The sequence below is a fragment of the Fusarium phalaenopsidis genome (genome assembly GCF_050370095.1).
Source record: "Fusarium phalaenopsidis strain FUZ10S chromosome Unknown contig_32320, whole genome shotgun sequence".
NCBI lineage: Eukaryota > Fungi > Ascomycota > Sordariomycetes > Hypocreales > Nectriaceae > Fusarium > Fusarium phalaenopsidis.
Genome location: NW_028145397.1, coordinates 182,442 through 208,643, shown reverse-complemented (window position 1 = coordinate 208,643; position 26,202 = coordinate 182,442). Strand labels below are relative to the sequence as shown.

The following is a 26,202-nucleotide window of genomic DNA, read 5'->3' as shown; positions in this document are numbered from 1 at the left end:
GCCGATTTCGGAATGCTCATCACAACAGCATCATAACAGCATTCTGAATCTGTATGCCTCGTGTGTGACGCTGAGGTTACGCCATGCATTCCAGCACTGCAGCTTCTACGGCAGAACTTAATATTAAATCTCCTAACATGTATGCGATACGCCGGCTGCTTCCTGGCAATTAATCTTCTAGGGAAATTATTTTACGCGTGGAGGACATAGGCCAGCCGACGATTAAAATTAACAGCAGCTGGCGATTTGTAGCTCGTTAACAGTAGGTAAAGGTTATAGTGAGTCTGAAACTGTTGGATTGGGCCCTATATGATAGCTCTGAGGGTGGTCACGTGCCTCCAATGGCCGACCGGGTGGTCTCCGGTTAGTCGGGCGGACTAGGCCCAATTAGGAAGGCCACATCGAGGCCCAAAAGGGAAGGAAGGAATTATCTCGAGATGATCAATATAAGCAATACACACAGGTTCAAGGATAAGCCCGACTTATCAACATATCTAGTCCTCGACGCCGGTTAGCTATCTCCCTAGGTATGCTAGTTTGTGGCTTGTCTTCCAGTATGGGTCGTGGAGCCATAGGCTATAACTGCTAGCTCAGGTGGTACCAGAGACGGTGTGAGGCGTTGGGCATCAATGCAGCTGACTCTACGGTCAATTTAGGCCGTCCGGTGACAGCCCCGAGCTCCGGCATCCTAGAGAACTGAAAGTCCGCAACAATACCATTCCTCACTGTACCAGGACTTTTAGGCCACTCAGGCTCTGAATGGTTTATTACCATTCAATTTCGGCTTGGGAATCGATAAAGTCGAGACTCCAGAACCATGGCCGATGTACCCCACGACCCAAACATATGTACCATTTGCTCGCAATTCCAAAACAGCAGGCACGAAGCCTTTGACTTGGCTGTGACTTCTATAGACGATGCCGATGGCTCAGGATGCCCCACTGCGAAGCTCATCAACAACGCGTGTACAGCCAGGCATGGCGCCGATGCCCTGTCAGATACCAAGGACCTTACCTTCAGGGTCTCAGCAGGTGGTAATATGCCAGCTCGAATGATTGGGATGGAGCTCTATTCCACTGAAAGTGCCGATGATAAGCTTGGAATCGGACAACTCCAACATATCTCAGCTTTTGCAACAGACGAAGCCTGTATCAACCTCGTAAGATCATGGGTTCATACCTGTAACAACGACCACCGCACGGCCACCTGTTTGCCAGAGCATCTCCCGCCACTTCCTCGTCGTATTCTCGATGTAGGTAGCTCTGAAACCGACCCTCGAAGCGTAATTCGACTATGCGAAACGAAGGAAGCTCCAGGCTCTTATATTGCGTTAAGTCACTGCTGGGGCGACCGGGAAGAACAGTACAGGTGTGAGACCCGGAGGGATAACATCACCCAGCGACTGAACGCCATCGAGTGGAGTGAATTGCCCAAGACGTTCCAAGATTCTGTCACGATCACCCGCGCCCTTGGGATCCGATACCTCTGGATCGATTCCCTGTGCATTATTCAACACGACGATGAAGATTGGGAGCAAGAATCTAAATGCATGGCGCGCATCTACCAGGATTCCTATCTTACCATCGCTGCTGCAGTCGGACAGAGCGATTCTGATGGTTTCGTTAAGGAACGCAGGGAGACTTTTCGCCCGCACGAGGCGGCACGAGGCATTTATTGGAGGGAAGAAGTCGACCATTTTGTTCACAATCGGCTAGAGCCACTTGCAACGCGAGCATGGTGCTTTCAAGAGCGCCTAGTCCCTCGACGAGTCTTAACCTTTCACCGTGCCGAAGTGACGTTTGAATGTCGCTTGGCACATTGGTGCGAGTGCGGTCGAAATGAATCGTACGGGTTAACTCCTGATCGTATTGCCCATGATCGGATGCTTCTGAAAGGAGCCGCGACAGAGGAAGAGTTGGTGGACTACTGGTACAGCACGATTATTCGGGATTACACGCGTCTATCCCTCAGTTACGAACGCGATCGGCTTCCAGCATTGTCTGCGATTGCGTCGCAAATCCACGCCAAAACAGGCGGTCGATGTGTGGCAGGGATTTGGGTGAACCAGCTCCTGGATGGACTGCGATGGCGGTGCTACGGGAGGGCAGGTTTCAACAAGGATTTCAAACGGCAAATCTTCCTCCCCATGGCCATGCAGGACGGAGAATGCAAGGCTCCATCCTGGAGCTGGGCCTCAACAGAGGGGCCAATAACGTACGACACAACTCCCGAGCTGCTGCTGACAGATATCGTCTGTTATGGCTCTACTACATCTCCAGCCCTGCATCAATACGAGGTCGAAGTTTTGAGCCTGCCGGAGTCAGTATCGGAGTACGTCATCAGCCAGGAGTGCCCACTCAAGCTTCGGGGACGTGTAATGGATGTCACGATACGCATACCGAACACACTCGAAATTCGAGCTTCCCCGGGGGCGTCTTATCCTCTCTGTTCCTTTCTTGTTGAATTGCCTGTTGATCGAACACGGCATGGCCTCGCAATTCCGCACTACAAAGTATTTTTGGGAGGCCATGACCCAGTTATTGCAACCTGTGGGTACTGCCCCCTCACGCACGAGGCGGTGGTCTTCTGGCCGGACGCTCAACTCTTTGGGGAGGGAGAGGAGAATACGGGGTTAAAATACGTAAACAAGCGTGTGTGGCCCACAACAGATATCCCGGTTCCTGCCACCGGTGATTTCCCACTCATATGTTTGATTGTTTATCAGAGGGGAAATCTATGCCGAGGGGGGTTAGTGCTCGAGAAGTCTAGAAAGACGGACGGTTCATATGAGAGGCTGGGGCTAATGGAAATATATTGCTCCCATCCATTATATAAGGGGATCAGTAAGCTGGAGGTCGTAGATATTACTATTGTTTAGGCTACTAATAATGCAGCTACTACTTAAGTGTATAAAATAGAAGTGTGTTATATTTCTGCTTTTGCTTTAATTCTACTACTATGGGTAGTTGTGCTATGTCGCAAATTAGCCTATCAATCCTGGGTAGGGGCTGACTTGCTTTCTTCTCCCTAAAATCGTAATGCCTGTAGTTTTATAATGCAAACCAGAAACCATAACCTTAACCCCAAGCTACTTATATATATATTAAATGGATGGGTTGTTTCAGGCGTTCTCATTGCCAGTACTAGACTGAAATGGGGATGGAATGTTATCGCGATGGGATTTTCTGACTGAGGATTTATGATTGCGTTGAGGATGGGCTGCCAAAGGCTGTGAGAGGGGCAGGGATGAACCATGAGCTACTTGGGCTGGATAGGGTGTGACGTATCATTTGGGAATGCTGCCGAGCTTGATGAAGTACAGTACTGAGGCAGTGGAGATGGCGGTATAATGTCAGTTATAAATGCGTGGACCTTAGAAACGGCGCAAATCCACTTACCTAACTGACGGCGAAGCAACCGCATCCAATCCCGAGACAAATGTAGACATCAACGCCGATGACGTTACGACTTTTCCTTTCTTAAAAGGCTTCAGGTGATAGACATAGCGGCTTACCCAATTCTTAACTACTCCGCAAAGCTCGGCTTTAAGTTTAACGGGGAATCTACACCCGGAGCCGGAAGAGCGAAGCTAGAATGCGGAGCCGCGTCCTCAACTGAAGATTTAGGATGCGGCGCCGCTTCCGCGACCGACCAGCCTCGGCAGATCAAGGAAATCGAGATTCTCCAAACCGAGTCCGGGGAACTCGAGGAATCTAGAGACGCCATGTCCCCAATGCCGCAGTTGGACAACTCTGCACCACTGGAGTTTCTAGAATCTACAAATAGATTTCACAAGCTGGCGAGGACTAAGATAAGCCGACAATGCCGTCTTGGTGTTGAGTTACCGCTGTTCGTTAAAACTGTCGTTGTAGGCATCACTGTAAATTCTGCTTGGCCTCTTGGGCGCCTCCACACCCTCCTGGGACTGACAATGACGCCTTAAAGTGTGCAAGTGCCCTACGTAAAATGCCCTACGTCAAGCGCTCTCCTAAGTTTTCACTAGTGCTCGCCCGCTTTGTACGGAGCTTTCCCTCATCCTGAGGTCGTACAGCCATATCTGGTAGGCTCTCTTCCCATGGCCTAGCGGTCTTATACACCGAAGCATTCTTGGTATGGAATTAGCCGAGAAACTCCAACTGTCAAACAGACCGAAGAGGCCTACGATGTTATGAGAGTGAATTGTGTTGTTAGAAGAACTGCCAGTCAAGTATCTTACAATACCAGGGCAAAAAAAAAAGAAAGAAAAAAAAGTGAATGCGGCGCTTAACTCAGCATGTTTGACCTCCTGTGACAAGGTTATTTCGAAATTGAGGTCACTGGCCGTCTGTATTAAGGGTTATAATGAACTGCACTCTGAAAGCTTTGTGAACGACTGTAGTGATCTCGCGATCGAAATTTACATTGCTCAATTTGCAAACGTGACCCGCGAGTTTGAGTTGATTTCACTGCCAGTGGCTATCTACTATTTCATACTGGGACCAATTCTTTAATCATCCAGGCCCCATCCTCCCAATTGGTTTTCAATGTCTTCAACAGTTGCCCACTGCTCACACTTAGACGTGTGGACGAACTCCGCACCAACAAACTTCACAACGCTAATGACTGCGTCTTTGAGATTGCTGAGCTGAGCAGTGGTGTCTCTCGGCTCATCTTTGCCTCTACTAGCAAGCAACAGTCGACCCATACCCCTGAAGTGCCAGGCTCCGGGACTTTTGAGCCCCAGACAAGAGATGGATGTAAAGACCACAGCTTCAGTTTCAAGTGATGTCATGACCTCCAAGTCGGAAAGGTAGAGGCCGTAGACGGCAAAGAATTCATTGAACTTCAAGTCCTCCTTGTGGCTGCCGTAGGAATCGAAAACTTTGGGCAGAAGCGAGGAACCGTAGATTTGATCCATTCTCCTCACCCCTCGATCATAAATTGCCGGCATGTTCAATTGATCGATGTGCCTGATGCGAAGTCACTGTTAGCAATGGCGGTCCAAGGTCACGTCGTAGCATGAGCTGACGAACCATTTGTCGTTCAACTTGGCGCACCTGGCTTTGGTCTGAACTTCACCTTCTGCCTTCGCTAAAGGCATAACGGCGCACAGCACCTTTGGGGCCCCAACTAGCGTGGTGAGCTTGAGTAACACATCACGGAACCTCTCAGAGAGGCGTTTCTTGGCCTCTTCTGATGCAAAGTCAGGGTCGTGCGTAGTGACATGCGCGTAAAAAGATGCCAGCAACTCTGGATCAGGGGAGGTCACCAGGGTTGCAGCCTTCAAATGTCAGTATGATTTCCAATTTTAAAGAGATCTAGCCCTTACAATGACCAGGTACCACGACTCTTGGCCAAGTTCTTGGGGCACAAGCTGCTTGACCGTGTCACAAAGCTGTTGCCACTCCTTTGCAGAAGACTTGTCCATCTTAATGAAATGCAGGATGTAAATGATCGGAGAAATAATTCATCAGAACTTCATCATCCCTTCTACTTATAGTAATTGAGTAGAAGCTGTGTGCCGAATGAATTACCGAATGGTCGGCATGGTTCGCCGATCGGGCGACATCGGCCAGCCAGCTCACGCCCTACCGGAAGTGGCGGCACCAACTGAACTTTTGTGACGTAGATTAAACCTTTTGAATGAAGTACTGGGGCTCCTGCGAAGGATATAAATGTTGGCCAAGGTTCTTTTGTGTTAAGCTGAAGTGACATCGAGGCTAGAAGTGTTTCAACTTGGTCACGTCCTTCAACCCACAGAGATTCTTCCTTAGTAAACATGAGTGTATTACGTTGGGGCTTCATTGGCCTGGGCCAAATGGGTATGTTTGCATCCAAGTTCTCTCAGTCATCATGGTATGTTCATATAATTGATCAACATCAATAGGCTATTTTATGGCGAGGAATCTTCGCGCTCGCATGCCATCGTCCGACATACTTGTCATTCAAGACATTAATCGCGATTTGATGAGCAAATTCCATCAAGAAACCACCAAGGATGGATCTTTGCAGGTAGAACTTGCACAGAACGCACGAGAGCTTGCCGAAAAATCAGTGAGTAAAGTTCATGACTCTCCATAACCCGTTTTACTATCATCCTAAATAGAGACTAATTCGAAACTCGCTAGACAGTCATCATAACCTGCCTTCCATCGCCGCCTATTGTCGAGGAGCTCTATCGTTCCATGGTGACCGGTCATCAGCTTCCGCGATTAGAGCAAGAGCGTCTCTTCATTGACACTTCCACGATTGATCCACCTGCGTCGAGAGGTGTAGCAAATCTCGTCCACAAGGCGAATGCTGGGCAGTTCATCGATGCGCCGGTATCAGGTGGTGCGGTAGGTGCTCGTGCGGGCACTTTGTCTTTCATGTACGGGGCGCCCTCGCAGTCGAGGGAGCTTCTCGACCGCGTCGAATCTATTCTGTCCCTAATGGGAGAACGCACTTGGCATATGGGAGATCAAGGTTACGGCGTTGCCAGCAAGCTTGCCAACAATTATATCCTGGCCGTGAATAATATCGCGGTTGCTGATGCGATGAGCATGGGACATCACTGGGGGCTTGACCTGAAAGCCTTATCTGATCTGGTCAGCCACTCCACAGGCCGATGTTGGCCAGTGGAAGTGAACAACCCCGTTCCTGGTGTTGTTGAGGATTCACCTGCGTCAAATGATTACCGACCAGGCTGCCCTGTGAGCATGATCAACAAGGACCTGAGGTTGGCCATGGCTGGGGCAAGAGCGTCCGGAGCTAGCACTGCCTTGGCTGACAAAGCCCACGACGTATACAACGCAGTTGATGGTTCATTCAAGGGGAAAGATTTCTCTGTAGTCTATCAGTGGCTCCTAAAGCAGTCGGAAAAGTGATCCTGCCTGGACGGGACCACAAAATACAGAATCAAAGGTACGAAGTTTCGGGAAGCTTTCGACCGTTCCATGTCCTGATTTATGCCATTTCCTGTTAATCCAGCTCTGATCGTGACCGCATCCCATTTTTTGCACTGTCACTCTCATTGCTCTGACAGACCAAAGCCAAAGCCACGCCCTGCGCTACCCGCTCGAAACGCCCAGAAAACGTGAAGTTAATAATTTCAAACCGACGTCATGGCAAGTAATGGGGGGAATCCCAAGGCGACCGGCAAAACTTAAAAGGGATTGATGGAACGAAGTCATGCTCAATGGTTGCCAATCAGAACCGCGGACAAACCCTTTATTTCCTCTTCTCTCCGCAGAAGCACCAGCGGCGTTACAACTACAGATTCGATAACGTGCCACTTGGCGGAAATACTCATCCAAGCTCGAGAACTGGGTGCGGCATAGGTTTTAGAAGTCTTCGTAACTCGACCTTCGAAGCTATCTTTGTCGAACCAAAGTCTCATTCGTTCTTCCAAGCCCATTCCATCTGAGTGAGTTGTTCTTCTCTCGGGTTCCTCTTGATGTTGTTTAAATCCGATATCTGAAATGGGGGAATAAGTGAATGACCGGATGGGCTTGGCTGAATCGAGAGAGCCGCGCTGCCTACCCAAGTTAAGGCTTCAACTTTCACTTGCAATATGTCCAGTCAGCATGATCTTTAAGCTACCAATGTCCTGCCTGCTTGGCAAAACTGGTTGGAGAGGCCTGGTCAATGGGTTGCCTCATCACACGCCATCTCATTGCGAAACGCCTCATATCGGCATGCATGTTCTCGAGTGTGAAAAGCAGCAAAGAATATGCACCTCATTGAATGACGCCCAGGCTCAAAAAATGCAAGTTTGTTTTTAGTGGGCGTTGAACCGCCGCTGTGTTACCTTATTCAACGTCCATTCTCTGGATTTAGACTATCGCCAACTCCGGATATGGTACGATCAGAAGACGTTCGTACGAAGCTGATATTGGGCTTCAAAATGTTTCTGTCTTCGAAGGCTCAAACAGAGCCAAGCCAAAATCCCCTCACATCTGCCAGATGCATGCAGGTGACGGCAGAACAGCCACAGCCTGATTTGCGACCTTGTCAGGCTTCTTAGCGTAGGACCATGGGCGGAAGCCTCGAGTGGATCTTATCATTCGATATCATTTGAGCAGGCAGAGCCGTTTGTCTTTGCTTATCGACTGGAATAGATTCGCTACAGATGGGGTACCCCAAGCGATGAGGAGGACGAGATCTGCGGGCTCATGCTGTTGTCGTAAATTGTGATGTCCTCGATCGCCTCACTTTTGATGTTGCGGACAAGTTATGCCAGCGCTGCATGACAGCTGAAATCAGACACGACCTTGGCGAACGCCACGGCGCTTACGCGCGTCAAGCTCACACCTGGATATTTCTTCAATCATGGAAATAGTTGACTTCTTTCACCTGTTATTTAATTGGGTCGACAGAGTCGAATCAACAGCGCTTAAATATGAGAATTTAACTATGAAGTGATTTCTTCTTTACTATTTCACGTCAAGGACTCTCACAGTTGTCGTGGGAGTAATTTAGAAATAGGTTTCTAGAAATGCAACTATGACGCTCATCTTGTACAGCCCTTTCGGGGTGTTTATTAGCTATACAACATCGAAATGCAATTATTTTTCAATAATTGGATCTATGCCACTATTCTAGCAGCTTATTGAGCACTAGACTCCGTGCCATACCGCTTGGCCGTGGAAACTTTCTCCTTTAGATCAGTACCCGACACACAACTCTGCCATGTTTCCGTCCAGTGGTGGCTGCCTGAACGGAGGCCTTAACACCGCAAAGGGATATGGAGTTTCCATTCTTGTGCGATTTAAGGTAGCAATAAATGCCCACTGCCAATAGTTCGGTTGTAATACTGAAGTTTGAATGGTCTGTTAGGACGGTCAACGGTGGGGCCGCCGTCCGATGCGGACAGCCACCTGCTTTGGGGTAGCTGAATCACATAACTCCAGAGCCTTCCTACTCATGTGAGCAAGTTCAGCTACGCCACTCGCGGTTTATTGCCCAGTTGAACTTTAATCAACTTGTTCAGCTTCGCCACTTTTAATATGTTTCACCTCTCAGTCATGTCCATAATCTTATATGAAGGCATCCCCGTCGTGTTGAGATTTATTCTCTTCAATCCTCGGTCTCAAGACTTCAGTAGTCACAACCATTCTCCCCTTGAGGTATTTCTATACATCGTTCTATCCGCAATGGGTGCCGCAGTTTCTGCCGTTCGCGATCAGATTGAGAAGATCGATGATGCCAAGGGCAAAGAGGCAGAGATCAGAGAGGCCCTGGAAAACATGCGCCAGACAGCTCAAGATCTCCTAGACGCCTTCAACGAGCGCATCAGGTTAGTTAACAGCATGTGACTTAATAACAAGCAAGTCTGACTGAAAAAGGAACCGGGATCACGACACTCACCTGATTCCCATTTCCAAGATCCTCAATCACTTCGAGTACATCCAGTGTACAACCTCGAAGCAAGACAACATTGGACCTGCGATCAAGGAAGCCGTCAAGGACTTCTCCAACGGTCCTGTCGCGGACGGAATCGCAAACTTGGCCGCAAGTGTCATTGGAAAGCTTCTTGGTGAATCATCCGGCAGTCGCCAGTTGCAAACGAGATAGTATGCATAGTTTCCCCAAGACATTCATAATGTTAGACTAACCCTCGATGCAGCGCCATCTCAATCGATCCCCTAGGCGGTATTTCCCGCCTCGACACCCTTTTCTTTTGCTACAATTTCAGTAGCGAAGGTCTGCAAAAGACAGCAAAGTCAGTCGTTGCTTGCTGCGTTGTGAAATCTTCCGCCGACATCAAGGAAGTAGACGACAACACTCTTCGGGTGCTGGTTAATCAGTGTTTCGAGACATCGGACCTGAGTTTGCGAAAGGCTATCTATGGTGAGCTCCGAGATGCTCTGTTTTACAGCAAGAACCCGGAGTACATTGCGTCCTTGCGAGAGGCTCAGAAGGAGAACCAAGAGAAGCTGAAGGAATGGGCAATCCCAAAGACTGTCACTACTTGACTTTAGGTCCATGCACCACTAGCTAGTTATCTTTATCGATCTTCTTGTACTACCCCCGTGCAGCCATTCCAAAAGTCCGTCCAAGTGATCGCCGCTACTAAGGTCTTCTCGACGGGGTCCTTGATGTCTCTCAACTTTTCCCTCAGCTATTCCAGTTCAAGTAACCAAGGAATCTTACCACAATGTCAACAATACTATTTGTAGTCGTGTCTACTACCAGATGGCCATCTGCCCTGAGTCTGATGCTATACCTCGGTATTTGGGAGTTGCTTGAGAACAAAGTTACTGGCCAGGTTGCAGGGAGATTTATCGAGAAAGATAGCAGAGCACCTAGAAAACCCACGATTGTAGGATTTATTAGATGCCTTGGAATTTCATATGTAAACCTAAGCTCAAATACAGGATTCATTCCCTCTAATAAAGCTTAAAGCCCCCAGGCTGCAAGGTCTGGAAAACGCCCTCTGGGTCATACCTAGAGGCTACCTGCTTTAGGAAGGACACACTCTCCTCTCCAAAGCTTGCGACAACATCCTGTTCCTCGTTTGCGTAGTTCATATACTTGAACGGAGCAGATTTGCCGTGCTGCTCAGCTAGGGCCTCAATCTCCCTCCCCAAGCTCTTCAGCAAGGCTGCGACCTCCCTGTCGTCAGCCTCGTTCTCCCACACGATGGTCAACATTATATTCGTCAGTGGTTCATTGGCACCTTCGAGCCCATACAGATTACCTCTGTCTTCCCTCGCTGCCTTATTTCTCATGGCTGGAGTGATATGGTTGACATCCAAAGTCAACTGGAATAGAGAAGCGTGAGGCTTCGTAGTCCGCGCCCAGAGCTCATACACAGACTTGAGCAACTCAATATCGTACTCCATGGCCAATGTCCAATATATGTTTCGCTTTCCCCGCGAGTCAGTGACCTCGGCAACTTCAGTTGCCAGAGAGCTGCAATCATCAAGACGAAGAGTGCTGACAAGGCTCGGAACGAGGCGCAATCCATCAAAGATAGGAGGGTTGTCGACGGGCTCTGGGTACCCCATGGACAGACCAACAATCAGTCCGTTGTCCCTCCACGTAAAGTCCATAATCAGATGAGCTTTGCCGTCCTTGACTAACTCATGCGAATACCGATCATATTCATTAAAGACATCGTCAAAGTGACTTTCGGCAATGGCATGCACGCCTCCCCACATGCCTGTATATGGGTATAGTCTCAAGGTGAGGCTTGTGGCAATACCAAAGTTATGGGCACCGCCTCCCCGTAAGGCCTTGAAAAGGTCAGGGTGAGAAGACTTGTCTGCCGTCACCGTGTTACCATTTGCCAAGACTAGGTCAACAGAGAGCAAGTTGTCAATGCCCCAGCCACGTGGGGCGGATAGATACGAAATGCCACCTGCCAGTCCTCCTACATTAGTTATGTTCAACCTTGCAGACACGACATGGAACAGAACTGACCGCCAAATATGAATCCAGGTACGCCAACGTTGAAGTCACGCCCGCCTACGGCCATGACACCGTGCTTCTCAAGGGTTTGGAACAATGGGCCCCATTTAACGCCGGGTCCCACCTTGACGGTTTGTTTATCGTCTGAAATCTCGACGTGATCGAGATTCGAGAGATCAAATTGAAAGCTGCCCTCACTGCTCGAGCCTTTGCTCGCCGAGTGGCCGCCGCCCTTTATCCCAAAGTGGGATTTAGCGCGAACCACCTCAATCAGGGCGGCTTTCACTTGAGCCGCGTTCGTTGGTCGAAAGAAGCAGACCGGGGCTCTCTCTCGCTGTCTGGCATCCCAGAACGAATCCTGGGCGGCAGCAAACTCCGAGGAGGATGATTTAACAACCTGGGCAGGGTAGAGTGCAGCCACGGCGTTACACTATACTCGGTTCAGTATGATTGAACTTGACAGGATCAATAGAGTGTTTAACTGACAGCTACAACTGCAGGGTGCAGGGTGCTCTGGTTGTCCATGGCCATGGTGGAAAAAATCCGGGTGCTAAAAAAGAGAAAATTGGTAAAGAGCATTGGTTACTGATGGTTCGTGGCGTTTTGTGTAGTAGTTTACGAAATCTATATTGCTAACCCAGGCTCTTCTTATATAGGTCTTGAGACGGCCGGATCTACTGGAATCTTTTGTGAGAGAAGGCAATTCTTGATTCCTGATCTGCGATCTATCGGCCGCCGCGGCTACCCGAGAGCACGTTGTGAAGTATTGTCTGACCTCTCCTTTCATCGATTCACCAAGCGCCAGGCTAAACCCGACGGCCGTGACGTTGCTCGACACATAGAAGACGAGAACCCGAGTGCGAATCAGAGTGCGTGGCAAGACCGGTCGCCGCGGATGCCAGAGCCAAGACCTTGGGTTCCATCTCCAGATTTCCAGCGAACCGCAGTGCCGATCCCTATCGGGCAAAGCGGTGAGCGGCCTATCATTTCGGCGTTTCCCCGCCGCTCACGGCCCGCTCTCTGTTCTCCCCCTTTCACACAGGCCTCCAGTCTCAATCCATTACCGCGCTCCGCTACCCCGTGTATCAGACAATTAGGTGCAAGACTTGATTACGATTGGACGCATTTCAGATGGATTCGTTCCAGGAAGCCGGCCGCAGCACGCCGCCGATGAGCGCCCGGCGGACCCATGGACTCAGGGCCAATGTTTGTACGCAATGCCGACGTCTCAAGCGAAAGGTTAACATGCCCGCCAATCTGATCACTGAGCAGAGACTGATGATCCCAGTGTAATAGACAGACCCCATGCTCAACGTGTATACACCGCCAGATCCCTCATCTATGCCACCTACCAGCCCCATCATCGATGGGAACATCACGTCACCGACAAATGCCTTCCCCACGGCATCATGATGTTCGTACCAATGACCCCATCGCGAGCATTCAAACGCCAGCGCGGACAACAGAACCATCCACGGCCTCCGGGTCGGGCTTCCATTCCTCCCGCATCGGACATCTGCTCAATTCGCGAGGGGCGCCATCGTATCATGGGGCATCCTACTTTGGTTACCAATCCGCTGCGTCCTTGATATCCATGGAATCACCGGAGTTACCGATAGGCATGTCCTGCATGCCCAACTCCTCCACAAGACCGAACCCTCATTTCCACCGAGATGACAAAAGCCCTTACTCGCATATCTGGGAGCTCGTCGGGTATCTGCCAAGGAGAAAAGAGCTGGTCGATTATCTTGTTGAGAGATTCTTTACTGAGCTCAATCCGGTCTACGACGCTGTCCACCATGAGACGTTTCAGACAAGCTATGATGCCTTTTGGAATCGCAAATGGGGTGACGATGATCTCACAGCCGTGGACCTTCGATGGCTTGCAGTCCTCTTCATGATGCTTGCCTTTGCTGAGTTGCTAGACTGTTCCCCTGAAGCATCCCCCGAGGCACAAAGAAGCTGCGAAGAGACTTCGGTGCAGTTCTTCTGGGGATCACGAAAGGCCATCGTTCTTGCGCCCACATTGTCAGGTGAGAGTCCTGACCTAGTACGGGCCGGCATCTTGGTATCGCGGTACTTGATGTTCTGGGGACGCAAAACTGAGAGCTGGCTTACGAGCTCCTTCGCCATCCGTATGGCACAGGCACAAGGTATGCATGTTGATGGAGAGTCTTGGGGACTTCCACCAAAAGTGCTTGAGACGCGACGACGATTATGGTGCACACTCTATTCTATGGATCGGTCAATATCACTCGCGACTGGTCGGCCTTACACCATTAACAGCAAGCACTGCATGGAGATGAAGATTCGAAACGTGTGGATTGATGACAACTCGCCCGAAGATGCAGCAGCTGCTGTGGAGAGGCCGATCGAAGACCCAACACAGAGCATCTACTATAGATTCACTCAACAGCTTGCGACCATCCTGGGTGACATCCACGACGACTTCTTCGGCCTTGCGCCAATGACGGCATCCTACCAAACTTATGAAAAGGTTATGGCTTTGGACCAAATCCTCCTGGACTGGGCAGCAGGCCTGCCGCCCTACTTCCGCCTGGAAGATGCTGACACCTCCCTGGACACTGAGCGGCCTTTCCTACGGTGGCAGAGAATGTATCTTCATTCATCGTACCACTTTGCGCGGATTACATTGCACCGTACTTATGTACTCCTGGAGTCGATTACTGATCGCTTCCAGTACTCACGTACGGCATGCATATCATCGGCCTGTGCTGACCTCCGTCAAAAGCTCTCTCTCCGAAACTCGTCTATGACAGATAGACTCCTTGCTGGAGCTGCTATGCACAACCTTTTCAACTCAGCACTCGTCCTCGGCATCATTGCCGTCAAGGAGCCACACAGCCCTCGCACGAACGCTATACTGGAAGACCTGGCTGCCTACTGCGAGAAAATGCGCGCCGACACCTGGGCCAACGAGTTCGTCATGGCAGAAGTCAAGGTCATTGAGCTGTGCATCTATACAGCGAGAAAGACAAGCGGAGGGGGGTCAGAGCGGTCACACTCTACACAGCGCCCAGATGTCGACAATGCGGCCTGTCAGGATGGCGATGTGAGCTATACTGATGAGCTTGATGTCCATGCCCCCTATGAGAGTTGGCTGGACAGCTGGCTCGGACCTACACGCACGTTTCCCGAACCGCTAGACTACCAATTTTGGGAGGATCTTGTCGGCACATTGGAGGCAAGATGATGAACTTGGTATTGGTACAACCCTAAAGCTTGATAGATGACACAATCGGGTTTTTGAGCGTGCCGATGCCATGGGAAATGGTGATCTGCAGATCACTGCCAGCCTTTAGATACCGCGGGGGTTTCCTCCCATGACCAATACCCGATGGTGTTCCGGTCAATATCACCGTGCCTTTTGGTAGGGTACTATCCCTTGAGAGATGCTCAATTATTTCACCCACAGAGAAGATGAATTCATCCGTCTTCCCGTCTTGTAGCACCTCGCCGTTGAGGGTTGACTTGAGACACACGTCCCGGTTGACATCAGTAAACAGCTCACTCCTGACCAGGCAGGGTCCGAGGGGACAGAATCCATCGAAACCCTTACTGTATCCCCATTGTGAGGTCTTGGACTGGACATCACGGGCAGTCACATCGTTGGCGGCTGTGTACCCCAAGATGTAACGCCCTGCATCTTCACGCCTGACGTTCTTGCAGTCTCGGGCGAGCACAATGGCGAGTTCGACTTCTGCATCGACCATATCTGGCGCTGAGCTGGGCAGAATGATGGGCGAGGACGGGTTTGTGAGGGTTGTAGAGGGCTTGGTGAAGACTTCAGGGATGCTGGGGAGGGGGCAGTTGAGCTCTGCTGCGTGGTCTTTGAAGTTGAGGCCGATACAGCGGATGGTAGCGACCTCTTGGGGTGAGAGCGGGGACAGGAGCTAATTAGGTAGTTAGCAATGAGTGATTCGCCGAGTGAGGCAACGTACCGTCTTGATGAATGCAGTCTGGCCGGTGAATTGGCTTTCGTCTACCGCAGAGGGACGGTCAAGCAAGCGGACCTCGACTATCTGGCCTGCGGTGATGGCCAAACCGACTATGACTGTCAATCTTGGCCCTGAAGATCATGAGATATGACTCACCATCAACATCTTGATCAATTGGCTCTCCACACAATTCTCGGTCGTCCGTTGAGATGAATCGCACAAAGCGCGTCCAGGTCTGTGTGCCATTAGTACAGCTCTAGACTAATAGTCTATGATAGAGTCGGCTTACAGCTGGCATGGAACCCATCTTGCAATAATCACACTGAGCCACAAAGAGGAAAACACAATCAAGGAATGATAAAGAAAAGGACAAGATAGCAAGTCAAACGATTTTTCGAAATAAATAATCGAGGACTGGAATCCCGCATCAAGGCACATCCATGCATATCAGCTTGCCCGCTTCTTCCTTGCCGCTCGCCGCCCGCTTCGTCGGGGGCCAACTCTGCCCACCGATATCAATGCTCCACCTTCGCCGACACCAGAGCGGCCAGACTGACTCGCCGCCCACACACACCCTAGTCATTGTTGGTCTAAGCGAGGGATTCGCCGCTTCGCCGCTCGTTATCCGCAGTCTGGTGCCAGTGTTATCGTAGCGTCGCGATCCCAAAGACGGGCAACATCTTGATAGGCTTATCGCTTGCCCGCCTCCACAGACCGTTGGTCTTAAGTGTGATCTGGATCTGGGGTATAAGTGTCAGGTGTTTCCCCAATGTGTCAAACTTTACCATCCAGACCATCATCTCTCGAACCGACTCTCTTGGTTTGTTTCCTTCAGCTAATAAGTTCACGTTCCGACAAGACGAGATGGACAAGTCTGAGAAGATCATCGACGATGAGGTCGGCCGGCTTAGCGAGAATATCCAGGATTCCAACTTGTTTCTTGATCCACAGAGTGAAAAGAAACTTGTTCGAAAGTTGGATATTTGGATTGCGCCGGTTATGACCATTATCTTCCTGACAGCCTATCTCGACCGCGCCAACATTGGCAATGCAGCCTCGGCGGGTATGACGGAGGATCTTGGCATGACCAGCGGCGAAATTGGCAGTAAGCATCCTATTTTAACTCCAAAACGATATGGGCATCGCTGACGGGACCAGATGCTGTTACCCTCTTCTACGTCACCTACGTGGCCGCCGAGGTCCCCTGCTCCCTCGTCCTGAAGAAATTCCACCCTTCTCGCATGATCCCTCTCCTCATCTTCTGCTGGTCTTGCGTCCTCATCGGCACGGGCTTCATGCACAATGTTGGCCAACTCTACGCCTCGCGTCTCCTCCTTGGCCTCTGCGAGTCGGGCATGTTCCCCTGTCTGGCCCTGTACCTCTCAACCTTTTACTCCCCCGGCGAGCAAGCTCTGCGCATCTCATACCTCTTCGTCTCCGCAGCACTGAGCGGATCCTTTGGTGGCCTCTTCGCCTACGCACTTCTCAAGATGGACGGTGTCGGTGGTCTCGAGGGTTGGCGCTGGCTCTTCATCATCGAGGGCTGTGCGTCGGTCCTCGTGGCGGCGTTTACATATATGATGCTCCCCGACGACTTTGAGCACGCTCGGTTCCTCAACGAGGACGAAAAGGCGATGATGCGAGTTCGCGCCGAGATTAATGCACGATACAACGGCAAGCCGGACTTTGACTGGGAAGAGGTCATGCGCGCGGTCAGGGATCCCAAGCTCTACATCTCGTGCTGGTCGCAGTTTATGGCGGATATCTGCTCGTTTGGCCTGAGCTCTTTCTTGCCGCTGATCATTCGCAGCTTTGGATATGGAGTTGTTACGACGCAGTTGTTGACGATTCCTGTCTTCTTCTGGGCCAGCGCGGCGTACATTGTGGTCTCGTACCTCAGTGACAGGTGGAAGCAGAGGGCGTTGTTTATGATGCCCGCTGCCTTGGTCACGGCTGTCGGATATGCTGTCAACATTGGTGTGCCCATGGATCAAAGGGGTGTGTTGTACTTTTCGACATTTCTCATTGCGCCCGGTGTGTACATGATCGTGGGATTGAACTGCGCATGGCTGTTGAACAGTCATGCGCCGTACTACAAGCGTGCCATGGCTATTGGTATGAATCAGTCCATTGGTAACACCGCCGGTATTGTGGTAAGTCCATCTCTTGCAAATTTCCCGAATCATCAAGCTAACAAGTCTAGGTTGGTCAAATCTTCCGCACGAAGCAGGACGGAAAATACATCATAGGTCTCAGCGGTTCTCTCGCTGCCGCCTTGCTGGCAGTCCTCGGCCATATCTCACTCTACATCTACCTCAAACGCGAGAACAAACGGCGCCAGAATCTTACGGAGGAGCAACGAGAGGCCGAGATTACCGCTGGCAAGAGTGGCGATTTCCACCCTGATTATCGCTATGCCCTGTAGACTGTACATCCATTCTCTGTAACCTTCGCTGATAAATGTCTGGTTCGCTGGAATAGAGATCGATCATGGTATAGGTAGTAAGACTCTATAAATAAATTTATAGCTTTATCAAAAGCTCTCCTCCACTGGCATCATGTTCAATTCATTTGAAACCCTCGAAATCAACATTCTTGTAAATCCTGATCCAAGATGCACCACCCGGGTGTTTCTTGACCCTGCCCACCTAAAAAGAGGAGATTCCAGCTCCCCGTGCAAATTCAGATGCTGGTCATTCCTTACTTCTTGGCGATTACAACAGTGGTGACTGCATATTGTTAGCCAACTGTTCCACAACCCATGATTGGTTTACCTACCCTCTTGAGAAATGACAGTAATCTGTGGGACCAAGGACTGATCAATAAACTGGGCCAGATCGACGCGGCCAATATCCCGAATGAGGCCGAGTTCGACGCTGCCGAGTGACAGCCTGGACAGGTCCAACCTGTCGAAGATGCCCGTACTGGCGATCGAGAGGAGAGTCGAGAGTTGCTGGAACTGCAGCAGCGACTCGAGACTAAATTCCTTGGAAGTAAAGAGGTCCTGGAAGATGATCACGTTGAGGTTGTTCCTGCGACCGAGGGTCTGGAACAGACGCAGGTCAAGAGAGTTGACTTTGAGCAGGTAGTTGAGATCAATCTGGCCGAAGGCAAGCTCGTTGCCACGTCCGCCCTTGCGACCGTCGCGTCCGTCACGATCCTCACCACCGCCACGGCCTCCACGGCCATCGCGGCCATCGCGGCCGTCGCGTCCGTCACGGCTTTCGTTGAGCGCGGCGCGGCCCTGGAAGGCGGGGAAGCCTGGCGCGGCGGCAGCAAGAGTGGCGAAGGCCGCAACAAAGATGGTGGAGAACTTCATCTTGATGATTTGGATGATGTTTGGGCTGGGTTGTGAGTGAGTGGATATCGTTCGAATTAAAAGAATAATATGACAAGTCGAGCACAGCTCAGAAGATCAGAGAATGTTTGTTGTTGAAGGAGTGGAAGCGAATAATGAGCCCAGCTGGACAAGTCAGTTTTCCTACGTTCGTCTGATGGTACGATAGATGGATCTAACTTACCTCGAGAGAATGAATGAAGGCGTTCGACACAAGGCAGATGATGGAGCTGTAGTTTATTTCCAAGACATCAGGATGGACATGGCATCTTTATATAGAAAGAATCCGTGAAGTGAATCGCAACATTCCTTGCCCAGATGAATTTCATCCTCACGTCTAGCACATAACTTTGGTCGATCGCAGGGCTGCGTCAGAAAACGAGCCCCCTCTTACCGGAAACACCAACTCCCGGAGGGGCCTAAGATTGACTGCGTATGAGAGATACACCTTGTCACACCAACAAGCGCACGCTAACAAGGTCAGACACATGGTTACGGGAAGTTCAGAAGCCGAACAAGAAAGTAATTAACCTTACTTGGTGGAGTGCGGCTGGGCCGGGGGCACTCGAGGGCTTGGTGGGACATCATCGTAAGTTGATGGCAGTATCTGATTGCCCAGCCGTTTCACATCACTTCCTGTAATTCATCGGATGGCCGGAACGTTCTGCACTCTGCGCCTGCATAATTGTAAACCGTCGATCCAACAACGGGACGGCACCGGAAGATTGATGTGGTCTTGCCTGAAGTCCCCAGTTATTCCTTGTCTGTCAGCAGGGGTCAAGTCGCACGATGACTCGTCCCGTCTTGGATTGGACGATTCGCGTTTCGGCACATCGATGGAGAAGCACGGATTGACGCGGAGCGGCATCGCGTGTCTCAGAGCCGCACCAGATACGACGCTAAGACGGGCTAGGAGTCACGGGTTGGAAATGTATGGGGGTTTTACTCATCCATAATTGCCCACTTACCAAGCACAGCCAGACATACAGGTCTAACAAAGACGGTTCACCACAACGCGACAATGCAAGTCAAACGCAGTCCGTTCGACTCGGATCGACCTCAGTCGACCCATAGGAACAACAAGTATATACACGCACTCATTGCACTCCTACGTAGTAGCTACCTCGGCTATAAATACAATTTGGTTACACTTAATGAGTTTGAGCATATCACCAGACTTGACTTACACCCGATTCAAGACAACGCCAGCATCCCTTCCGCCATCATAACCCCAGCACGACCGGTTTATCCCTTGGAAATCGCCACGATCGTCCCACGTTGATAGCTCTTATTCAGGAGATTACTCGTGCTATCTTGAACAATATCTGAATGCAGTGGCTGCACCACTCTCCCGGCGGCAAAGGGTTAAGAACTAATATAGAAGCAACGCACCCCTGTTCTCATTAGATATCTACTAGATAAATGTATACACTTGAGAAGGCAGGTCCATGATTTGCCACATTCCCTTGATTTTGTTAAGAACTTGATAACTTGGTTCTTCTCCCTTATCACGTTCGGGCTGGTCTTGATGCTCGGACTTCGCTCTTGTCGTGATAATACCATCTCCCAATGTCTGCCATCCAGCTTCACTGAGTGGCACGATTGGTGCTTGCAGCGCATCGTCACTCCTGTTATCAAGTAGGAGTTTTACCCTCCTTCATTCTGTCAGCTTCATCTCGGATTATTTACCTGTGGAGCTTGGTTGAGCGACTGGAATGCTGTGTGACTGCGCTTTTTGGACCACCCAGCATATCCTCATGCTCCTCATATCTGGATGTGGGCAGGATTTCCCATTCTGAGCTGTAGACAGTGGCTACAAAACACGGTCCGTCCACGTCGAATACTGATACCAGAGTCTCAACACGGCGTTGCTCTTCTGAAAAGCTGTGTACTCCGATGCCGGAACAAATGAGGAAAGCCGTCATAGAACCGGGATTGATGATTGGGAATCCTCGTTGAAGTCCTCCTTCCAGGTAGCTAGAGATGATGTTGTCTTGAGCAATGAAGCCCATCACTTGTCGGCTCAATTGCCGGCCTAAAATGGAATCGGGCCCCTTGTGCTAGTCCTCCCTGGCTCTTGCATTCGAGGAATCCGGATCGTCACTATCTGGGTCCTCCATCATTGTGATCGGGTTGGTGCTGCGTTGATAACGACCAACCCAAAGGTATCCGTCTGACATGATGCAGTCAAACAACCAGACCTGGTGATATTGCATGTTGGGGCCCTTGTCCAATTGCAGGGTCTCAAATGGACGTCAGACAACATCGGGGTGATCAAACAATGCTTCAGTGACTTCATCTGGAAGAGGAGGGGTATCCTCAAGCTCATCGATACGCATGGATTGCCAAATGCTGTTAGCTGTACCGATCGCGCTTGGCATGGTGTCCTGTTGACTCAACAGACATCGTAGGATGCCAAAGAAGATCCTGCCAATGCATCTCTGCTTCTCCGGCTCCGCTTCAACCCGCTCGGCGGGTAAAAGTGAAAAGGCATGGACCCCTGTATGGTTCATGCCATTCCAGATTTCAGAGTCATCAGCAAGAGAGCCTCTCTGCAGGATCTCAAGATTCGCTCTCCTGATGACATCTGACCTCGCAAAGTGCGCCGAGAGTGAAGCACGACGGGATGCCTAGATGGGATATGAGTCATGGCCTCACAAGAGAAGGTTTGACCTGTAGATTCGAACCCTAACAGCGGGCAGAGTAGGCTGAGACGCTTTGCAAGGTTTACCTCTTACCGCTGTTGGAAACCTAAAGACTAGGTATCTATACTTTGTTTTTCATCCAGTCCGGCCTTGCGTAATTAGCTCTCGCGGAACGAAGAACTACATCAATATGATTCTCAAGACTATATTCAAAGAAAATGAAAAACCCAATACACCTGCCGACTCGTGTGCGTTTAATTACTCCAGGTGCATATTAATTAGAACCAAGTAAATCCACCCATCTATTGTCGGAGGGAGTTATACATCTGACTCCTTTATCCCATCAACAAGTCCTTAAATCTCACGTCCAAATGCCGGGTATCGAGGTGCGACAATGTTATCGCACGAATATCGAACGACATATGGGCTAGCAGTCGCCTCGTTGCTAGCAATCACTTGGCCGTTAGGGGTCGTGATAGTGAAGTAGAAGCCACCACCGTACTGAGCTTGGCCGTAGACGAACCGAATGGGCACATAAGCGCCAGCGGGCAGAGTAATACTGAAGGATGCCGACCCAGCGATGTGATCAGGCTGGTTGTAGCGAGCCTTGGCATCGGCATTACTCTCAGTCCAGCCAGCATAGGCCTTAGCACCAAGCCATAGGTAAACGGCGTCATTGGCGTAAGGGATGTTGAACTGGTACGTTCCTGTTTCACAGGCGTAGATGTAGCCGTGGTGGTTCAGGGCGAAGTAGTCCAGGCTAAGGTCTGTCGTTGAGCCGTAGATGGGACCAGGAGCATTCTCAGAGCCGGGTTGGTAGAGACCTCCAACATATGGTGTGGTGCCAACGTAAAGCGGGTTGACTCTCTTGAACGAATCGGGATGAAAGTTCGAGTAGGTGGTATCGGTGTTCTGGGCCGGGTTGCTGTAGTAGGCCCAATCGAAGCCGAGGTTGTCGCAAGAGATCGGGGTGGGGCAAGCCGTCGCGGTCGTAGTGGTTGACTCTACAGTCGGGGAAGCCGATGATGTGGTCTCCACAGCAGTAGTGGTAGTGGTGGCTAGCTCTGATGTCGAGGAGGCCACAGAGGTGGAGACCTCAGTTGTCGAAGAGACCTCGGATGTCGAAGAGATCTCAGTAGTCGAGGTCAGCTCGGTCGTGGTGTCCACAGACGTGATCACGGTCGAAGACGAAGACGCAGACTCGGTTGACGAAGTGACCGCAGTATCAGTGGACTGCGTCGTGGATGGCCGGCAAGGCCCAGCCTGAACTGCCGTCAAGCTGGCACAGGCCAGAGCGGCGATGAAGCTCTTGGCATTGACCATCATGAATGAAATGAACGAAAGACAGTAGTTGGGCTGAACGAAAGACTGGAGTGGGTTTGACAAACAAAACGGAAACAATAGGTCCCGTCTCGCAGCTCCTATTTAATCCGGCACAGCCCATCAGGGGCCTGTTGAATTTGATGCAATAGCTTTTCGATAGTGGAGTTGCAATTTGGCCTCCGCATGAGACTATTGAGACTATCGATTTGGGCCGCCTGTAGCCCCAGCTCAGCTGGGTTACTAACGCGTTTTTGCGCTGGTGCATCGCTAGTGGCCAAGCACTTATCCACAAAAAGACAGCGCTGACTGCTCACCGCTTGCCCCAATTTCCGTCATCGCGCCTGTTGAACCTTGTCACCAACCAGTGTTGATCTTCATAATGAATACGAAGCTGGCCCTGGCGGCTCTGATCCTCCGCAAGGTATTGGGTAAGGCGTAGGTGCCCACAAGAAGAACATTCTCAAAGGGTATAGTCTCAGCCATCCAGGGGGCCCTGCTGCTTGCAGTGAAAAGATAGAACGGGAACAAATAAAGATGACGACTGACATACTCACGCGATGCTACATAAAGCTGTGCTGAAAGATGTGATTCTGGTTTAGGTGGGTTACATTTATGTCAAACTACTTTCACGTCCATGTTGTTCCTTTTCTTGTTAGCTTTAGAGTGTTGTGGAGACTACTCCAGTCTGCGGCCAGTCTACAAGCCGTCTTAGTGGCTGCCTCTCTTCAGAGTAAGACCTTGGCCTTGATCTCGTTGAGTTGTTGCTGGTAGTCGAACATGCGAGTGGCTTGGGAGAAGCGTCTTGGGACACGGAACAAAACCACGACCCATCAGGACGTAACTCTCCATGATTATTGCAATATGAAGGTCACCACTCCATGACTAGAAGTTAGAGCACCAATGTACCGTATTTCATGTGTCTAGGCATCTCCACTAACAGTCAGATCTTATATAGCTGCTCGAAAACATATCACAATATGCAAACCTTACATGACTTATCAAGTGATTTGTTGTTTTATCTAGGTTCAGTCTATCATCGACGCAGGTACCGCGCCATAACCATACTCCGGTTCTAAATATTCTTCAAGGCCAGCCTACCAGCATTGTTCCTTTCTGCTTGATGGGAACCCCTGGTAGTGTCACCCTATACTCGCTAGTGGTTGTCGCTTATCGTGAACGGTTGGCAATCATATCCCCCCTCATGGCTCTAGCTCTCACCGCACACTTATTTTTAGATGGCTGGTTCTCATTACGAAAGTGCATTCCATCATCATGAGAGAAGTACTCAAACGTATCAATATTGCACCCGGTCAACGAAGAGGAATGAGATATAACCACGAATGTACACAAGTGGCATCACTTTACAAGACCCAACCAAGGAAGATCCAAATCATCAAAGGCTTTTTATTAGGAATATCGCTTCCAAAAGCTTGATCACCAGTTTAGTATGTCTGATATGCCGACTCGCCACCTAACAGCCACACCCAATCTAGCGGCAGTTCTTGGTTGGAATTATCCATTTCTGGTAGCCCCCAACGAGACTGATGAGGCATCTCATCAAAACTTTGTCCAATAGGCTGCATCTCGGGCAACTCTGCCAATCCTGGTAGCCCGGTCGCGATCGGATGGCTCCCAGACGCCTGGTTAATTGAGTGACTGACATCCATTGCATCAAGTCTGGGAGAAGGTATGGCTGAGATAATAGCTGCCTCTTCGCCTGCTTTGTACTCTAACAATGCTTCATCCCGGGCCATATTGGTACTTGATGAAGCACCCCGTCGTAAGCGTTCGACCTTGGCCCAACGAAAGTCGCGGAAGTCATACTCTGCGGCATCTTGACCGACGAGCTGGTGTTCACTATCGCATCTTAGTGAGTTGACAACATTCTAGTGATCAGCAGCATGAACTAACACTCGAAAGACAGCCAGATCATTGCTGGTGAGAAGATGCATGCAGTCGCAATGCAAAAGTCTATGAACTGCTTCGACATACTTGACACAGTTAGCGTTAACTCGCCAAGCCTACACTCACTAACCAATTGCCTAACAAATTCGGATCGGCTTGAAATCTCTCGAATGGCGGTGAGAAGATGAGGGATTGCCTCTACCAGCTCAGGCGCTTTGGGGTCCGTGAAAGGATCGACTTCAGCCAGGCGGCGTGGCTCAAAGAGAAGGACTGCATGCCTGAGGTCAATACAATATGGCAAAGCTAATCATAGCTGAAGTATAAACTCACTCTCTAAAGCCACGTATGAGTGAACCCCTATCTGAGGATCAAACTTGATGCCCGCCTTGAGCCCTTCCGAAACCAGCCCAGCGATCGGCAGGGCATGCGAGATCCTGTTCTGCCGCACTTGTGGTATAAGATCCATCTTGGGGGGATCACGTTGATATATCATCAAGCCAGCTCGGCCCAAAATGATGAACAAGTTGTGGCGCATGACATGGAGGAGTAGAAACGTGATCAGCCTGTCCCGGTGGACAAACATGTTGTCACTGTTGAAGTGGAAACGCTTCGGTAACGCAGCGATCAGCTCTTCAATGCCGACTCGAAGGGTATCGAGTTCCGCCGATAGTTGTTCGGCGGTCTGTTCTTTATGTGAGGCGCGAAAAGCAAAGTGCAGTGCTCGTCGCCGTGTAGCTGCCGTGCGTAAAAGATATGCCGACATGTCGAGCGGTGCTCGTTCAAGGTTATCAGGGAGGATACCTTGAGGGTTCACAGAGTTATCAAGTGGCTCAGTCACAACATTTTCGTTACCCAAGAATCTCTCCTGCTCGCAAGGAAGCTGTAGCCGATAGGTCTTTTCCTCGACAACGTGGAAACCATACCGACCGCCATCGATGATGCTGTCTAGGAAAAAGGTAGACCAAGCTACGCGGCGGAGAGCCTCGCCGGATAGAAGTGGCGAGAGGCGTGCGTTGGAGGCCAGGTTTGCTGTATAAGTTCGGTCAAAGGTTTGTAAAGACATCATCTGCATCATTCTAGGAGGGTCAGAGCTTTGTAATCGGTTGCAGCTGTGATTATTACCTTGCGCAGGCAGACCCTAGTAACCAAGCAGATGTAAAGTTGCCTCGATTCAAGTCGTAGTGCTGAGCCAGTAAAAGACTCTATCACAACGTCAGTACTTTCTTCACACCCAGGAGAAGAAACTAGCAAAACTTACCATAAGTTGGATGACGCCGAAACCCTGGTATATAGCAGGGAGAAGAGACTTGATCGCCGTATCTGCCCAAGCATCCGCCTTTGCGAGGTTTTCGGTGCTTATTTCCCCAGCGAAACTAAGATAGCTTAGCAATTCTTGGGTGCAGTAATGGGAGGTAACCGGCTGAGACTCACCGCTTTGCGCTGGCGATCATTAGAAGGGTCAATTCCCGAGGAGCATTGCCTTTGGCTAGCAGGCGTTTGAAGTGAAGCTGGTGAATAAACTCAAAATAGCCGAACTCTAAGGGGAGTACTCAGTCTAAGTTGCTAAAAAGGAGTCCTTTCATGGGTAAACTGACGATGTACTGATGAGAAGTAGAGCTGGACCAAGTCCTGAAGCTCTTTACCTGTCGGCAGCTCACCC

The 26,202-nt window shown here is 50.3% G+C and overlaps 9 protein-coding genes across 9 annotated transcripts; 3 read left to right on the top strand and 6 right to left on the bottom strand.

Moving 5' to 3' along the window:
* Positions 1 to 4,486: 4,486 nt before the first annotated feature.
* On the bottom strand, positions 4,487 to 5,407 carry LRP88_12629 (uncharacterized protein; the record flags this gene model as incomplete). The annotated part of the gene is made up of 3 exons (XM_083249022.1): positions 4,487 to 4,949; positions 5,013 to 5,260; positions 5,309 to 5,407. 3 exons carry the CDS (start codon positions 5,405 to 5,407, stop codon positions 4,487 to 4,489), a joined length of 810 nt encoding a protein of 269 aa, XP_083095259.1.
* Positions 5,408 to 9,113: 3,706 nt separating this feature from the next.
* LRP88_12628 (uncharacterized protein) lies at positions 9,114 to 9,935 on the top strand (the record flags this gene model as incomplete). Its single annotated transcript, XM_083249021.1, has 3 exons — positions 9,114 to 9,256; positions 9,306 to 9,533; positions 9,587 to 9,935. 3 exons carry the CDS (start codon positions 9,114 to 9,116, stop codon positions 9,933 to 9,935), a joined length of 720 nt encoding a protein of 239 aa, XP_083095258.1.
* A 414-nt stretch (positions 9,936 to 10,349) lies between these two features.
* LRP88_12627 (FAD-binding oxidoreductase) lies at positions 10,350 to 11,904 on the bottom strand (the record flags this gene model as incomplete). The annotated part of the gene is made up of 3 exons (XM_083249020.1): positions 10,350 to 11,335; positions 11,386 to 11,803; positions 11,860 to 11,904. The coding sequence occupies 3 exons, from the start codon at positions 11,902 to 11,904 to the stop codon at positions 10,350 to 10,352; spliced, it is 1,449 nt and encodes a 482-aa protein (XP_083095257.1).
* Positions 11,905 to 12,479: 575 nt separating this feature from the next.
* On the top strand, positions 12,480 to 14,587 carry LRP88_12626 (fungal specific transcription factor domain-containing protein; the record flags this gene model as incomplete). The annotated part of the gene is made up of 2 exons (XM_083249019.1): positions 12,480 to 12,583; positions 12,670 to 14,587. The coding sequence occupies 2 exons, from the start codon at positions 12,480 to 12,482 to the stop codon at positions 14,585 to 14,587; spliced, it is 2,022 nt and encodes a 673-aa protein (XP_083095256.1).
* A 22-nt stretch (positions 14,588 to 14,609) lies between these two features.
* On the bottom strand, positions 14,610 to 15,497 carry LRP88_12625 (fumarylacetoacetate hydrolase family protein; the record flags this gene model as incomplete). Its single annotated transcript, XM_083249018.1, has 3 exons — positions 14,610 to 15,287; positions 15,336 to 15,416; positions 15,489 to 15,497. The coding sequence occupies 3 exons, from the start codon at positions 15,495 to 15,497 to the stop codon at positions 14,610 to 14,612; spliced, it is 768 nt and encodes a 255-aa protein (XP_083095255.1).
* Positions 15,498 to 16,196: 699 nt separating this feature from the next.
* LRP88_12624 (allantoate permease family MFS transporter) lies at positions 16,197 to 17,757 on the top strand (the record flags this gene model as incomplete). The annotated part of the gene is made up of 3 exons (XM_083249017.1): positions 16,197 to 16,437; positions 16,491 to 17,485; positions 17,536 to 17,757. 3 exons carry the CDS (start codon positions 16,197 to 16,199, stop codon positions 17,755 to 17,757), a joined length of 1,458 nt encoding a protein of 485 aa, XP_083095254.1.
* Positions 17,758 to 18,032: 275 nt separating this feature from the next.
* On the bottom strand, positions 18,033 to 18,651 carry LRP88_12623 (uncharacterized protein; the record flags this gene model as incomplete). The annotated part of the gene is made up of 2 exons (XM_083249016.1): positions 18,033 to 18,061; positions 18,111 to 18,651. The coding sequence occupies 2 exons, from the start codon at positions 18,649 to 18,651 to the stop codon at positions 18,033 to 18,035; spliced, it is 570 nt and encodes a 189-aa protein (XP_083095253.1).
* A 3,017-nt stretch (positions 18,652 to 21,668) lies between these two features.
* On the bottom strand, positions 21,669 to 22,637 carry LRP88_12622 (uncharacterized protein; the record flags this gene model as incomplete). Its single annotated transcript, XM_083249015.1, has 1 exon — positions 21,669 to 22,637. One exon carries the CDS (start codon positions 22,635 to 22,637, stop codon positions 21,669 to 21,671), a length of 969 nt encoding a protein of 322 aa, XP_083095252.1.
* A 2,103-nt stretch (positions 22,638 to 24,740) lies between these two features.
* Positions 24,741 to 25,993, bottom strand: LRP88_12621 (fungal specific transcription factor domain-containing protein; the record flags this gene model as incomplete). Its single annotated transcript, XM_083249014.1, has 5 exons — positions 24,741 to 24,820; positions 24,873 to 25,618; positions 25,680 to 25,744; positions 25,801 to 25,915; positions 25,974 to 25,993. 5 exons carry the CDS (start codon positions 25,991 to 25,993, stop codon positions 24,741 to 24,743), a joined length of 1,026 nt encoding a protein of 341 aa, XP_083095251.1.
* Between the last annotated feature and the right edge of the window lie 209 nt (positions 25,994 to 26,202).